At 49.4% G+C, this 13,893-nt stretch overlaps 1 protein-coding gene across 3 annotated transcripts in view; it reads left to right on the top strand.

The window, feature by feature from the left end:
- AGPAT4 (1-acylglycerol-3-phosphate O-acyltransferase 4) overlaps window positions 1-13,893 on the top strand; it is a 124,653-nt gene that overhangs the window by 80,382 nt on the left and 30,378 nt on the right. For 2 of the 3 annotated variants that reach the window (XM_014858372.3, XM_044761273.2), the window contains exon 3: window positions 13,422-13,591. The exons of the other annotated variant lie outside the window; for it this stretch is intronic. In XM_014858372.3, coding sequence (XP_014713858.1) covers window positions 13,422-13,591 — 170 coding nt within the window. The remainder of the gene's footprint in view (window positions 1-13,421; window positions 13,592-13,893) is intronic. 3 annotated transcript variants of the gene reach the window in all.

Raw genomic sequence — 13,893 nt, forward strand, 5'->3', positions numbered from 1 at the left:
AACCCTGGGAATAGGAAAGAGAACAGATGGCAGCAGACACGAACGAGGTAGGACTGACAGGACCAGGACAACGGGCAGTGGATGGCAAGGGAGACTGTAGTGGCCTGCGCAGATGACCCGCGAGTTGCCTATGAGTTAAAATTCTTGACCACGTGGAGTATGGCTGCTTGCGCAGGAGCTGTGGGAGAGAGTGTGGAGGTGGATGGAGCTCCCCACAGGGTGGCTGGACCCTGAGTTATCACATTCCGGAGTCTGATCCTCAGTTTGTTAGGCTAAGACATTTGATATTATTATTTTAATCAGCCTCTGATGAACTCCTATTGAGCCATCTTATGAAACACTTATGTATGAAAATTAGAATGCAGTTAATAATCTATTTCTCAATAGAGACGGTAAGAGGCTGTGAATGCTCATATCTCTAATCAACACATTTTTGCCCTTAAGGCTGATCTGCACGTGAAGTCAGATGACACTCAGCGGGTGGATAAGCACATTTGTGATCTCGGCAAAGGGAGCGGGATGGATGCCGGGGTCTGGCACCGCCAGTGATGGGTGTGCAATGACAGTGTGGATAAGCCATGCGGACAGGGCTGGCTCCCGGAAGGGAGCACAGCCATTTCTCCTGAGTGACCGACATGCCTCCCAGTTGATTCACTCTTTCTGCAAATGTAGCCATTTCAGGGGTGGTGTCTGAGTCTTGGCCTGGAAACCATTTGTTCTCCTTAAGATGACTTCTGTATATCTCTGGACTGTCCCTCGGTATTTGCTTTTACAGTTTACTTTGAGAGGACCATCTTATCCCTATTTCTGTTAAAGGATGTAGGGAAAGGCCTGCCATCTTCAAGTATAGTCATGCATCGCTTAACAAGGGGATACATTCTGAGAAATGCGTTGTTAGGTGATTTCGTCGTTGTGCGAACATCATAGAGTGAACTTACACAAACCCAAATGGTACAGCCTACTACACACCCAGGCTCTATGATACTAATTTTGTGGGACCACCATTGTATATGTTCTCCGTCATTGACTGAGACATCGTTAGGCAACACATGACTATAGAACATTTGGACCTGAGGCTTAACAAGGTTATAACATCTTTGTGCAAATGGGAAGGGAAACACCTTGGAATAAGACCATGGCCTTCATACTTCTTGGCTTCAAGAAATCTTTCTTTCCTTAAAATAACCACAAGTAATTCTAGAAGGACTACTTTGACTGAGATCTTAGGAAGGGGTAGTTGAAGTCTAGGCTTCCAGAAACATCTGAGAATTTGAATAACACCACATTTCAGTAATAGCTCAAGAGGATAAGAGCCCCAAGGCATATGTACCTGCCACCGCGAAGCAGTGAAGACAAGATCAGTTCAGAAGTCAAGGGCACTTCAGCATCTGGAGTCTGGGGGAGCTTTCCAAAGGAGGGGGATTAGATCTGTGTCTCGAGGCCACCAGGATTTGCATCAGATAGGGAGAGGTGTGGTGTGTGAAGAGTTGGAGAGAAGAGAGGGATGAGTGTCTGTTGCTGTTGAGTGTCTGCTCTCGGCCAGACACTTTGCAACATGTTAATAAACCTGTTTTACGTGGATGCTTCTTTTTTTTTAAAGATTGGCACCTGAGCTAACAACTGTTGTCAATCTTCTTTTTTCTTTCTGCTTTTTCTCCCCAAATCCTCCCAGTACATAGTTGTATATTTTAGTTGGGGGTCCTTCTGGTTGTACTATGTGGGACACCCCCTCAACACGGCATGATGAGTGGCAGGTGCCATGTCGGCACCCAGGATCCGAACCAGCGAAACCCTGGCCCACCGTAGCAGAGCATGCAAACTTAACCACTGGGCCATGGGGCTGGCCCCTATGTGGATGCTTCTGATCTTAGTTCTGTAGGAAGCCTGGAATCTCAGACATCCACCATCCCTCCCCTGTGATGCCCAGACCTGGCAGAGAAAGCACTTAGTAAGAACTTGCTCGTTTGAGTAAGGACAGAAACGTCGCCCAAAGTCAATAACCACTGAAGACCTAGCTTTATTTACCACTCACCAGGCACTGACACGTGAGCTCCACCGAAGCCCGTGTGGTGGGCGTTGTCTCCACTTTAGACATCAGGAGCCTGAGATGGGGGAGATGGAGAACCCCCAAAGTCACTCTGCCAAGAAAGAGTGAGGGGTCGAGGGTCCAACTTCTGCAGTCCGGACTAAGGTGTTGGAACTTTACTTGGTGACAGTGGGAACAATTTTCTTAGTATCATGTGACATCATCCAGATTCAGATTTCTCCAATTTGTTTCTAATTTTTTTTCACATTTGGAGTGTTTAAATCTAGATTTAAATAGGGTGCAGACGTTGCACTTGGTTGCTATATCTTTTGAGTCTTTCTTAACTTAGACCCCTCCCACCTTTTTTATAGTTTAACACCATGGGTTTTGATTCTCCTGTCCTCACTCTGGGCATAAGCAAGTGCCTCCTGGAGTGGAGTTGAACCTGTGCTTCTCCCTCTCTGGATGGTAAACTAGACATTAGACATCATCGCTCAATGGATCCAGGTTCAGAGTGGTCCATGAGAACATCCCAGGCACTGCTGCTCACTGTGGGTAGTGTGCCTCCTGTCAGGAAACATGGCGGGGAAATGGTCCTTAGAGAACAAAATCTGGGTGCCAATGGTGCTTGCTAATCCTGAGCTGTCACTGCTTCAAGGCCCAGTGAAGTCCCATGTCTAGTCTTGCCAAGTGCCCAGATGCAATGGGAAGCTGACCAGTACACTTCCACGGGTGACTGAGTGGGAAAGTGTGGTGGTTTGGAAGAGAAAAAGAGATGTGGGAAGTGGGGATAGAGTTATCAGAGGGTTGAGCGGTGTCAGGGGAGGGGTGTCAAAGGCAGTGGCAGAGCAAGGCCATAGTGGGATAGAACTGTTACCATCATACCACCTCCTCTGAGCCAGGAGGGCTAGATCCCCACACTGGACTAATGTGTCTGAACACAATCCCCCCCAACCCCCCATCCCCCCACCACCTGCCCTACCTCCCTCAGCAATAGCACCTCACTTAACAGCAAGTCCACCCCACATCCCGGCTGTTCAGGGCGAACATCTTGGCACTGCCCCTCAACCTTCTCTTCTCCCACACCACATCTAGCCTAACAGCAAATCCTGTCCACTCTACCTTCAGCAGGACCCTGACCCCGACTCCTCCTCCATGTGCCCACTACCACCGAGCCCATGCTCCCCTGTCCCCTGGCTGATCACAGTAGCCCACTCCCCATAGCTGGCCTCTACCCTGAGCCTGCTGACTTTATTGTCTACACAACAGCCAAAGTCATCCTCTCAAAGTGTGTTCCCAAGTCGAAGCACTGGAAATACCCATGAACAAAACGAGCCCCTTATCTAGTAGAGCCTATATTCTCGCAGATCCTATTTCAATTAGACCATGTTCTAACCTTAAGTGACTTCCAGAGAGGCCGTCTCTGAGCCCTCTATGAGAGATCCCCCCAGGCCCTCTGGTTCCTCCAGCCCTCCCCCTTCCTGTTGCCATCACAGCACTTACAGCCATCCGCCATGTCATGTGTCTCTGTGGCTGTTTGTTTTTGCTGCTCATCTCCCCATCTAGAATCTGTTTGCTCACTGCCACATCGAAGCACCCACATAGTGCTAGGCCTCCAGTGGGCTCTGCATCCATATCTGATGACGGGATAAATAAGAACATTGACAGATCCAGGACTGGATAATCAAGTGGCATAGGTGTCACGGCTCAGTGGTCTCTCAGCTGCTTTCTTGAAAGGGAGTTTTGAGAAGCCAAGTGTCGGGCACCAGAGTGGTGGGATGGGGGTTGGCTTCTAGACACTTCCTTTCCCTTTCCTCCCACCCAGAGGGTTTTGATTGAAGGCAGGAAGCATAGGGTTTCATATTTCTTGACACTTTGCCTCTTTCTGAAAGCTTAACCCAACAATTGGAAACAGAGTGATGACTCTACTTGATAGTAAGCCGCTTTCCCGCTCCCAGCGTTGTTCACTCCATGTTCACACACACTGTGAACGCTTGTGGTATTTATACTGCCTGCTCTCAGTGCATCTCTATGTCAAAATCAGTTACCCAATTCCCCTCTCCTCATTTGCGAGGATGTAAGTGGGGAAGAAGCAGCACTTTTGCCCCCCTTTCAGGCACATCTTTTCATGGCCGCTCATTGCCCTGACCTGCCATCTCCAGGCTTCGAGAAGGTTACAATGTAGCAGCATTAGCTCTTTAAGATTTGAGCCCCAAGAACATACCAGGCAAAGTCCACTCCCTCCATATTCTGCTAAGGGCAAAGTTACACAGAAATAGGTAGTTCACAAGGGCTGCAAGGAGAACAGTGATGGAGGATGCTGTGTTATCAAGAGGAATTGGCTTCTGTGATGCCAGCATATAGCAGATCAATCAAAGTCAGAGATGTATGGTGGGGCTTCTCAAACTTTCTCTCCTTCTAGCCCCCTCTAAGGAGCCTTTTTATATGTTACTTTCCTCATCAACTCCATGAAAATTTAATAGCCCAGATATCCTGTGTCTTTATTTATGGGCTTCTTGCCTCAGCATCTTTCAGTGACCTGGGCATGGAAGTGGGAAAGCTAGGAAGACTCTGGGAGGTAGACCAAAAGGCTTGGAGTACAACTGGGCTCCCAGTTGGGGTCATGGAAAGAAAGCGCTGAAATCTGGTGGTTGTGGAAAGGCACGTGCTGGGGAATTAACTAAGAATCATTCAGAATAACATACGAGCAAGTGCCCAAATGAGTAAAGCACGCTTAGTGTCAGGAAGTGAGGAAGACTCATATCTGTGTGGCCTTAGATCCAAGAGTTCATGGCAACATGGGCATGTACTGAGCCTGGGAGGATAGGTAAGGCTGGAATGGAAGACAGAAGTGGGGAAAAGACAGGAAGTGGTAAGCATGGTCCGTGGGGCGTGGCTAGGTGGGGAGGGACCTGCTCCAGCCAAGTTGGGAGCTGGGCAGGGGCAGCTGTGTGTGGGGAGGAGGGCCTGGCTGGCTCTGCAGTAGACCCTGCAGGTGGACTGGCCTAGACTAGTCCAGAGGTGGATGGGGACCCGTAGGCAGCTGGGCTCAGACCAGAACTCCCAGACTCCCGCATCAAGCATTGTAACATGACAGCTGCATTTGGTCGTGAACTCCACTCCCTGTCACAGCGTCTCTGTGGGATCCCTCGGGGACCGCCCAGCTCCTGTGTGTGGAGGCCAGCACCTTCAGTAACACTATGGGGTCAAGAGCTGGGCCAAATCCTTCCTGTTTATCAGCCCCTCCCACCTTGTGCAATTTCATGTTTTTATTCCAACTTTTGTACAGGGCCAGGAGAGTGCCGGGCTGGCACCTGTAAATTGATGAGTGACCTCAAGGTCAAGGGCATGGAAAAGGCACAAAGGAGCATGCTGCCTGTCTCTCTCCGGGCCCCAGCACCGTCCAGGCCAGGGGAAAGCATGCTTCTCTGCATCTGGTACAGGAGGGGGGCCATATCCTTCATGGACTAGAAACTCCAGAGCTCTGTTTTTGCATTTTTACAGGCTTTTGAAGACGAGAGGTTTAATTTTTTAACCTAAATTATTATCCAAGCTAAATCATAAAAAGCTATTATAAATACATAATTATATATACTTACATTAGAGATTATAAGTAATTATACAATTATTAAAATTAGATAAAGTTGATTATAAAAATACCATTTTCCTTGGTTGCATCTCTCCCATATCTGCAGATGTGGGAGATTCTGGCCGTTGACAGTGTTTGAACAGTGACCTCTGATCAATGGTCCAGGTCTTTTCTACAGGACCTCTGCCCCCGATCTTGTCAGGATTCTCCTCCACGCTTCTGTCAGAAGGGCCGCGGAGAGGAGAGAAAATGGCAGTCCTGTCAAGCTGTGGGGGAGCAGAAACCTGGGTGAAAGACTTAGTGTGGAAGGAGGCAGCCTTTGTACCCCGTCTGCCTGGGCCATGGGAAGATCGTGGCTGTGGTGGAAGCATTGTTGGGGTTCCCAGAAAGCATGTGGACTCCTGGGATCTGGACCAGGATGGAGCTGGGGCTTTGGCTGTGCAGCATCTGCTGTGTCTGGACAGGTGTCAGGGCTGAGGACAGGGTAGCATTGGGGCTGCCTGGATGTGGACACTCAGCGGGTGTGCTGCTCGTTTCTTTCCTGGCTGTCCATCTCTGTCCCTTAATTCTTTCCTTTGCTGTCATTGCTACGTCATCATTCATGGCAGTGGCATTTGGGAGAAGGAAGGCACTGGTTCTGTGCCAGGCGTGTGTTAAATACTCCTGTATATTTGACTTTCACAGCCAACCTTTGAGTTGGGTGTCTTTATTTACAGATAAGGAACTGACCACAGCTGTCTGAGGTCAATGATCATCTTATCTCCCTACCTCTCAAAATGCTCTTTCCCTTTCTCCCTCCCCGCTCAGCCCATATAATCATGGCTTTCAGTCCTTGTGGATCACGAGAGTCTTCAGGGGCCTACTGTCCCCCTGCCTGGGTTCCACCCCTAACACGCCCGCTTCCTAGCCGGCTGCCTCGGCTCAGTGCTTCCATGTCCTCAGCTGTAAAATGGGGACAGTGACAGTGGCTCTCATGGGACATTGTGAGCTGCCTCAGTAAATGTTGGTTGTTAGTATTTTCCTCCTCTTCCTCCTTCTTTACACACATGAACTAGGTGCCTCTCTTCCCTACCCTACTTTTCCTTTTGTCCATCTACCTCTTATTTTCTACCTGTGATTAAGCTAACAGCACAGTAGCTAATACAACAAAGACAAATCTGTACTCAGACCACGGTCCTTACAGCCACACGGGTGTGGTCCCTCCATCGGCCCGAAAGTGTAGGCAGCAGATGGGGATTTTGCAGAGAAGGTCTCTCCCTGGCCATCCCCGCAGGTAGCTGGGACTGGCCCCAGGGGTCTCCAAGGGGAGTTTGCAAAACAAGCAACTGCAACCCGCTGGAGCCAGGTGTGGCCCCAAGAACAGAGTCCAGGGGTGGCCGGGCTGCTGAGAAAAAGCCCGGCCACCCTGCCCTCGGGGAGCAGCCAGGGTAAGAGTAAAGATGGCAACATTTGGCAAAGTGAACACCTCAAAATGGGACAAAAGGCCACTCACCTTCCCTGGAGAGGCCCATTGGCCAGGCCGGCGTCACAAGCCCAACCTGGGTCCCAGGACTCGGTCCCACCACAGGCTCCTGGATGGGGGCAGAGCCCAGGGGCATCAAATACTGTTCAGTGAAAGGGTTCCAGGGCTGCCCGCCCCACTCAAAGGTCAGCAGTTACAGACTGATCAAGGACAAATGCGCAGTCACCTGAGTGCCCCAGTTAGGCGTTCCGTGGGGACGGACTGAGGAAGAACAGCGGCTGCACCACGCTCCAGACATTTCTGTTCTCCTGCTCTTTTTTTTTTTTAAGATTTTATCTTTCCTTTTTCTCCCCGAAGCCCCCCGGTACATAGCTGTACATTTTCAGCTGTGGGTCCTTCTAGTTGTGGCATGTGGGATGCCGCCTCAGCACGGCTTGATGAGCGGTGCCATGTCCACGCCCAGGATCCGAACTGACGAAACCCTGGGCCACTGAAGTGGAGTGTGTGAACTTAACCACTCGGCCACGGGCCCGGCCCCTGTCCTCCTCTTTGCCTTTTCTGTTTCCTGGACATTAGGACCACTGAGATTCCCTTGGATGACTCAGGCCCAGGGCGGCAATCTCTTTGGCTCACTAAATACTAACAGCTCGCAGGAGGGCCAGGCCCAGGAAGCTGGAGCATGGAGGTCAGCAGATCTGTATCTGCACATTGTCTTTGCCTGGCAGCACCTGACCTTGGAGCAGTCAAGCCCGAGCTGCTTTCCCAAGTGGGCTTCCTGGGCAGGGACCTCATCGGTCCTGTCTCCTTGCGGTGCCCAGGGGCCTGCACAGAACGCCCTCTCCATGCTCAGCCATGTGTCAGGCAGTGCCCTGAAGAGACGTGGCTACAGATAGACCATGTCCTTGTCAAGACACCACTGCCAAGTTATGGTGGTCTTAGATGGCTCTGGGGAAGACCTGGGAACACCTAGATCACTGGGATTTCGCTGGCCTGGTTCCCTCCCTTCTGGCATTCTCCCACTGGGACCCCTCTCAGAACCAGTCACTGCAACCTCTTCTCTGGGGTGTCAGAAGGAGCCTCTCCCACTTCCCCCTTCTTCTGCTTCAATTTTGATTGGAGGCGTTGTTGTAATTGCTAGCTTTGATCTTTTTCAATTAACTACTCAACTACTGGCTGCAATTCTCGTTAGGTAAAAGCTTCGATTGCTCTTTCCTGGTTGCTTAACGTGGGTTGAGTTGGACACCCACGCAAGGAGGTAAATGCCTGGGGTCAAAGACCTTCTCTTTGCTTCTAGAATGTTTACCCTGGTGGCATTTCTTGTTGACTCCTGGCATCCAATGCTAAATGATAGGACTGTAATCTGAAACTCTTCACAAGTGATTTTCCCCTGAATAAACATCAGAAGGACATTGCTTTCTCCCAGGCCTCCTTCGCCCTACTCACCGGCTCATACTTTCTGAGCAGGATCGCAGGCACCGAGTAGGTACCTGTGCCCTTTGGCAATGTTCTCAGTTAAATTAGAGGTTCCAAAGAATGTGTCCTTTGAAAGGAAATGGCACCACCATTTCCATGGAGCGAGGGGGTCAGAGCAACTCCGAGATCTGCCACCATCCCAGGCTGCTGGGGAGAGTGGGCAGGACAGACTGAAACAGGTGTTCATGTGGAGGGAGCCCCCGACAGACCTCATGGAGCCCCAGGACATGAGGGCTGAAGGCACCACCGCCGGCCCTGAGCCTGGGCAGCTGGAAAGCCCTGACATTCGACGTGCAATGGTACGGAGTGCAGGTAACTTGAATGACAGATGCCCCACCTCAAATGGGAGCAGCCCAGTTAGGCAGGAGATGGGGCTGCCTGGCAGGCGGCTGTGAAACTGTTGAGGGAAGGCCTGAGCCAGGCCCTGGCCCACAGCATTCAGAGCAACCACACAGGAAAGCAAATGAAACCTCAATTCATGTCAATATTTGTAAGTTGCAGGCAGTTACTTACACGGGAACATCCAACTAAAACATCAGCCAGTTATCATTCCACTAAAGGCAAAAGCTTTTTGAGTACCTACCATGTGTCGGCTATTGGAGCAAGGATGTGGGAGAGAGATGAACAAGACTCAGGAGCTGCCTTGAGGATGTCACAAGGTAATTGACAAGAATTACTCCGTACTCTATAGGAATATGTGTTGAAGGACACAGTGGGTCCCAGCCTTCAAGGGGCTTACAGTGTTAGTCCAGGCAGCCGGAAAGAGACCCTCTCCCACACTGTTGATTCAAGCATAAATTGGTGCGATCCTTTTGGAAGGCACTTTGGAAATATGCATAAAAATGTAAAATATGCATACTCTTCAATCCACAATTCTACTTCTTGGTGTACCTATGTTGGAAAAATACTTTCACAAATATTTTTTATAACATGCATTTTCAAGGATGTTTATTGCAGTATTTGTCACAGGGACAAACAAGGGAAAGATGCTCATCAACGGCAGAACGGCTAAAGAAATCATGGTATAGCCACAGCACGAACTGCCTGCAGCTATGGTGCTAGCCTTTATGAAATCGCCATCCTGGTTCTTTTTGACCTAAAAAAATGGTAATTTCATATACTGAACAGAGGATGAGAGCTACCCCTGTGCCTCCGTTTCTTCAGCTTTAAAATGGGGTTAATAGTATTGCCACCAGTCTCATAGGGTTAATGTGAGGATTTAATACAATAGCACACATAAAGCCCTTGGAACGGTGCCAGCACATGACCAGAGCCCAATAAATATTTGCTAATATCACTATGTGTATGTATTAACATGGAAAGATCCAAAATACACCATTTGGAGAAAATAACTATATGTATATGTTTACAAAGGTTGATAAAGTATGAACTCATTTGTGAGGGGGAAAGCGTGTGTGTGTGTGTGTGTGTGTGTATCTGTCTGTCTGTGTCTGTGTTTGTGTGTGAATGCCTAAGAGCAGGGCTAGAAAGCTACCTTCCAAACAGTTCCTAATGGTTAACGCTGGAAGAGGGAGTGGGGCTGGGGGAGGGGAGGAGGAGATGCCCTGTCATGGTTCGTCAGGGTTCGAGAAGCAGAGCCAGGGCAGATATGCAGACACCTGAAAAGGGAGTGGCCTCAGGGAATTGACCTTATTCACCTGTGGGGCTGTCAAGCTCTCTGTAAGGGTGTTGTCTCTGCAACTCATTGCGGAGTTTCAAGTCCCAGGAGGAAGTCAGGAGGGGGGTGTGGATGTAAAATGGGGTGATCAAGAGGTTGGAACCCCCAAGCACAAGCTGCAGCCCTACGAGGACAGACTGAAACCCGGGTCAGTTCTTACTGCATCCTCCATGGATGGGGTGGGGGCCCAGCAGAAGCTGCGCCCTCAGTCAGGGAGCAGACACACACACCCGGCCCAGGAATCAGAGAAGCTGGAAGGGTACGGGAGATGGAGGAGCAGTTGCAAGCCCAGCTGCTGCTTAACGCTGAGGAGGTGAATCAGCAAATCAGCAACAACACGTGTGAGCTACAAAATGGCAGGGCTTCCCTTCCATCTGTCAAATCTCGTAAGTGTGTCCCTTGTGGCCCTCCTTACCCAGAAACAAACAAGAAAGGGAATTCTGGGAAATGTAGTCCCACCCAGCCTGGCACCTTACAAAGCCATTCAAGGAAATTTTCCGTTTTCCTCTATATACTTGTGGATCATTTGAATTCTTTTACAATATGACTATATAAATGAATTTCATGTGAATAAAAAACCTGAAACACTTTGGGGGGAAAAAAGGAAAGAAACCTCTTCTACACAGCGAGATTGGTGTTCACTTGTACTGCTAACGGCCCGTCGAGATGAGTGAGAAGTTAACCCCCCTCCGCTGTCACCTGTCTGGTCCTGGCCACCATCACCTCACACTGGGCTCTTGCCATCGCCTCCTAACTGGCTTCCCTGCTTCTGCTCGACTCTTCCATTCTGTCCCCACTTCAGCCAGAATGATCTTTTCTAAATGCAAATTAGGTGCTGCTGTGTGCCTATTTTAAAACACTCCCGTGATTTCTCCTTGCCTTTATTGTGAAATCATCAATCATAGCTCCTTACTCTGGTCCAGAAGTCATTGCTCTCTCTGTCTGTCTCTGTCTGTCTGTCTGTCTCTCTCCCCGCCCCTACCCTCTCTCCTTCAGTGGGCACAGAGCCTTGTGTGCTATAAAATAACTATGCGTGTAACGGTAATAGGCTGGCTACTCATTTGTGACCCGCTATGTCCAACATTATGCTAGGTGCCCTAGATGCATAATCGGATTGAATACCCAGAGCATCTCTACAAGATTTTCCTGCCCCCGTTTTACAGACAAGGACACTGAGGCTTAAGGGACCTTGAGAAACATGCTGAGTCTCACAACCAGTGAGGGACCCACCAGGACTGGAGCCTGGCTGTGTCTGACCCCCTGATCACGAGCACAGTATTCAGCAGCCACCCATCCTATGAATAAGCTCTCCTCTCCCTGTCACCCGACTTGTGAGTCTGTAACTGTCTTCCTGCTGGACCGTCGGCTCCAGGAGGTAGGAACCTGACTCATAGGTTTGCTGTTACGTCTCCAGGCCCTCGCATCATGCTGTACACACTAGGTCGCCAAACAGTGTTTGTCAAAAGCATCAACGTGCCGGCACTGTGCTGGGTTCTGGAGTTAAGGCTAGAGTTAGGGGGAACCAATGCTGCAGTCCTTGCCTCAAGGGGCTTGTGTCCTATAAGAGGGGAGACAATCTCACGCTGTGTCCCAAGTGTGATAAATGCTCGGGAGGGTACTGGGGGGAGTAGAATTGGGTGCACAGCCTGGCCTTGGGCAGCTGGGAGTAGGGCACAGAGAGGCGTCCGGAGGTATTTGCAGAGTGACAGCAGGATGCGGGTCACACAGAACCATTCAGCTTCATCTCGCTGACTCCCGTGTACTTCTGCTTTGGGGCTTATCTGTGCTCCGTGGTCATTACCGGAATAGATTGGTCCTGCCCATCCATCTCTTAGAGGAAATCAGGGCAACAATAGAAACAGGTTTCTATCCAGTGGTAACAAACTGTCCCTTTGTCCCCACTAGCATGGCTGCTCTGCTAGGACAGGGCTGTGCTTCAGCCCTCCCTAAACATTTAATTTTCTTCCCTAACTTGCCACTTCTAGGTCCCACAAATGTCACTGCCTGTGGGACAACTCACTGGGGGCCTGGCGTGTTCTCCACTCCTAGAAATAGGTAGACTCTTTTCAGTGTTGAGGAAGGGGACCGTTTTTAATGCTACTCATAGCTACCGGATGCCTGGATGTGTCGGTAACTTACTCGGTGCTCTGAACTTTAACTCTCACGAAACCCTGTGAGGCAATCCCATTCTAAAGATTAGGACACTGACATGCTGTGAGGTTCACTTGTCCAAAGACCCACAGCGCTCACCGCTTAGAAACCAGATGGCAATGCCTTCTAGAAAGTTCTGGTGCTCCAGTTCAAAAGCATCAGTCTCCAGCCTCGAGGAGAAAGGTTTTTCAGAGACAGCCAGTCAAGCCTTTAAAACATGAGGGTTGGCTAGAGTCTAGACCACACCTGCTTGTCTTTGTGTGTGTGTGTGTGTGTGTGTGTGTACAGGGCGGGTGACGAGTGAGTGAGTCCTCTACTAAATGTGTACCCCATTAACAGGTGATAAACAAGGGGTATGACCTTCACGGAGGACTCGCCCGTCCAGCTGCTGATCACCTTCAGCTTTCGTTTCATTTCACTAAAATTCCATTTTGAAGCTCCTACATTGCTATAGCTTTCATCACCATTTTCACAAGCTCCTAACAAGGATGTTGCAATAGTTTCAGTTAGGCCTCCGGGACACTGGCGCTAATTTATCCTTGCCCTCCAGGTGCTGGTGTTTCTGCTTCCTCGCACCACCGTTCTTCATTATTCCTGGTGTACTCAAGTATCTTAAATAGGAGAGAAAAATTGGGTATTTAGTGTTCTTTGATGGAGTTTATGAGTATCCCAATTAGTCATTTCCCAGGATATTAAGAATTCTGTACATCATATCACGTTGCCTTTCACAGCTCTGTAAACACAAGGGCATGAATTCTTGATGGATTCAGCCTTTCTGATGTATTTTTCCCCAAGGTACTTAATCAAGGAATGCAAGCCGTTTGCCTTCGCCAAGCTTCCACTCCTGCCCTGGAGACCGTGGTGGAGTATTTCTCATATTTCCTTCTTCGAAACCCTTTCAAGGACCGGGGTCTGGGCTGAAATGATCCAGACTTTACTCCTAGAAGTTGCTTTCTGCCCCAGCTGGGAGGGTAGAGCTGTCCCCCTTGGTCATGAAGGGTGCGTGAAATAAACGTCTGTCTGTTGTTGTGGTTTGTTCCAGAGCTGGTGATGTTGCTGGAGTGGTGGTCGGGCACGGAGTGCATCATCCACACAGACCCCCAGGCCTACCCCAAGTATGGAAAGGAAAATGCCATCGTGGTTCTGAACCACAAGTTTGAGATTGACTTTCTCTGTGGTTGGAGCCTGGCCGAACGCTTTGGGGTTTTAGGGGTAAGTCAGACGCGCATTTACCCGCCTTGCACACTCTGATTTCTCTTGATCAACACCATAACTTGCCTTTTTGCTCTCAATCATTTAAGATTTGCAGAAGTGTTAACGGAGTTTCTACTTGATGAAAATTCTTAACCAACTGCTTTTCCTTCTGGCTTGGAATCAAAATGAACATCTTACGAGCAACAGTAATATTTATTCGGCAATGACTATGTGCTGGGCGGCATCTTACATACCATTAGTTCATTTACTCCTTACAGAAACACTTATGAGTATGTAATACACGCCCTCCCTTTTTTAAA

This window comes from Equus asinus, chromosome 1 (assembly GCF_041296235.1).
Source record: "Equus asinus isolate D_3611 breed Donkey chromosome 1, EquAss-T2T_v2, whole genome shotgun sequence".
Taxonomy (NCBI): Eukaryota; Metazoa; Chordata; class Mammalia; order Perissodactyla; family Equidae; genus Equus; species Equus asinus.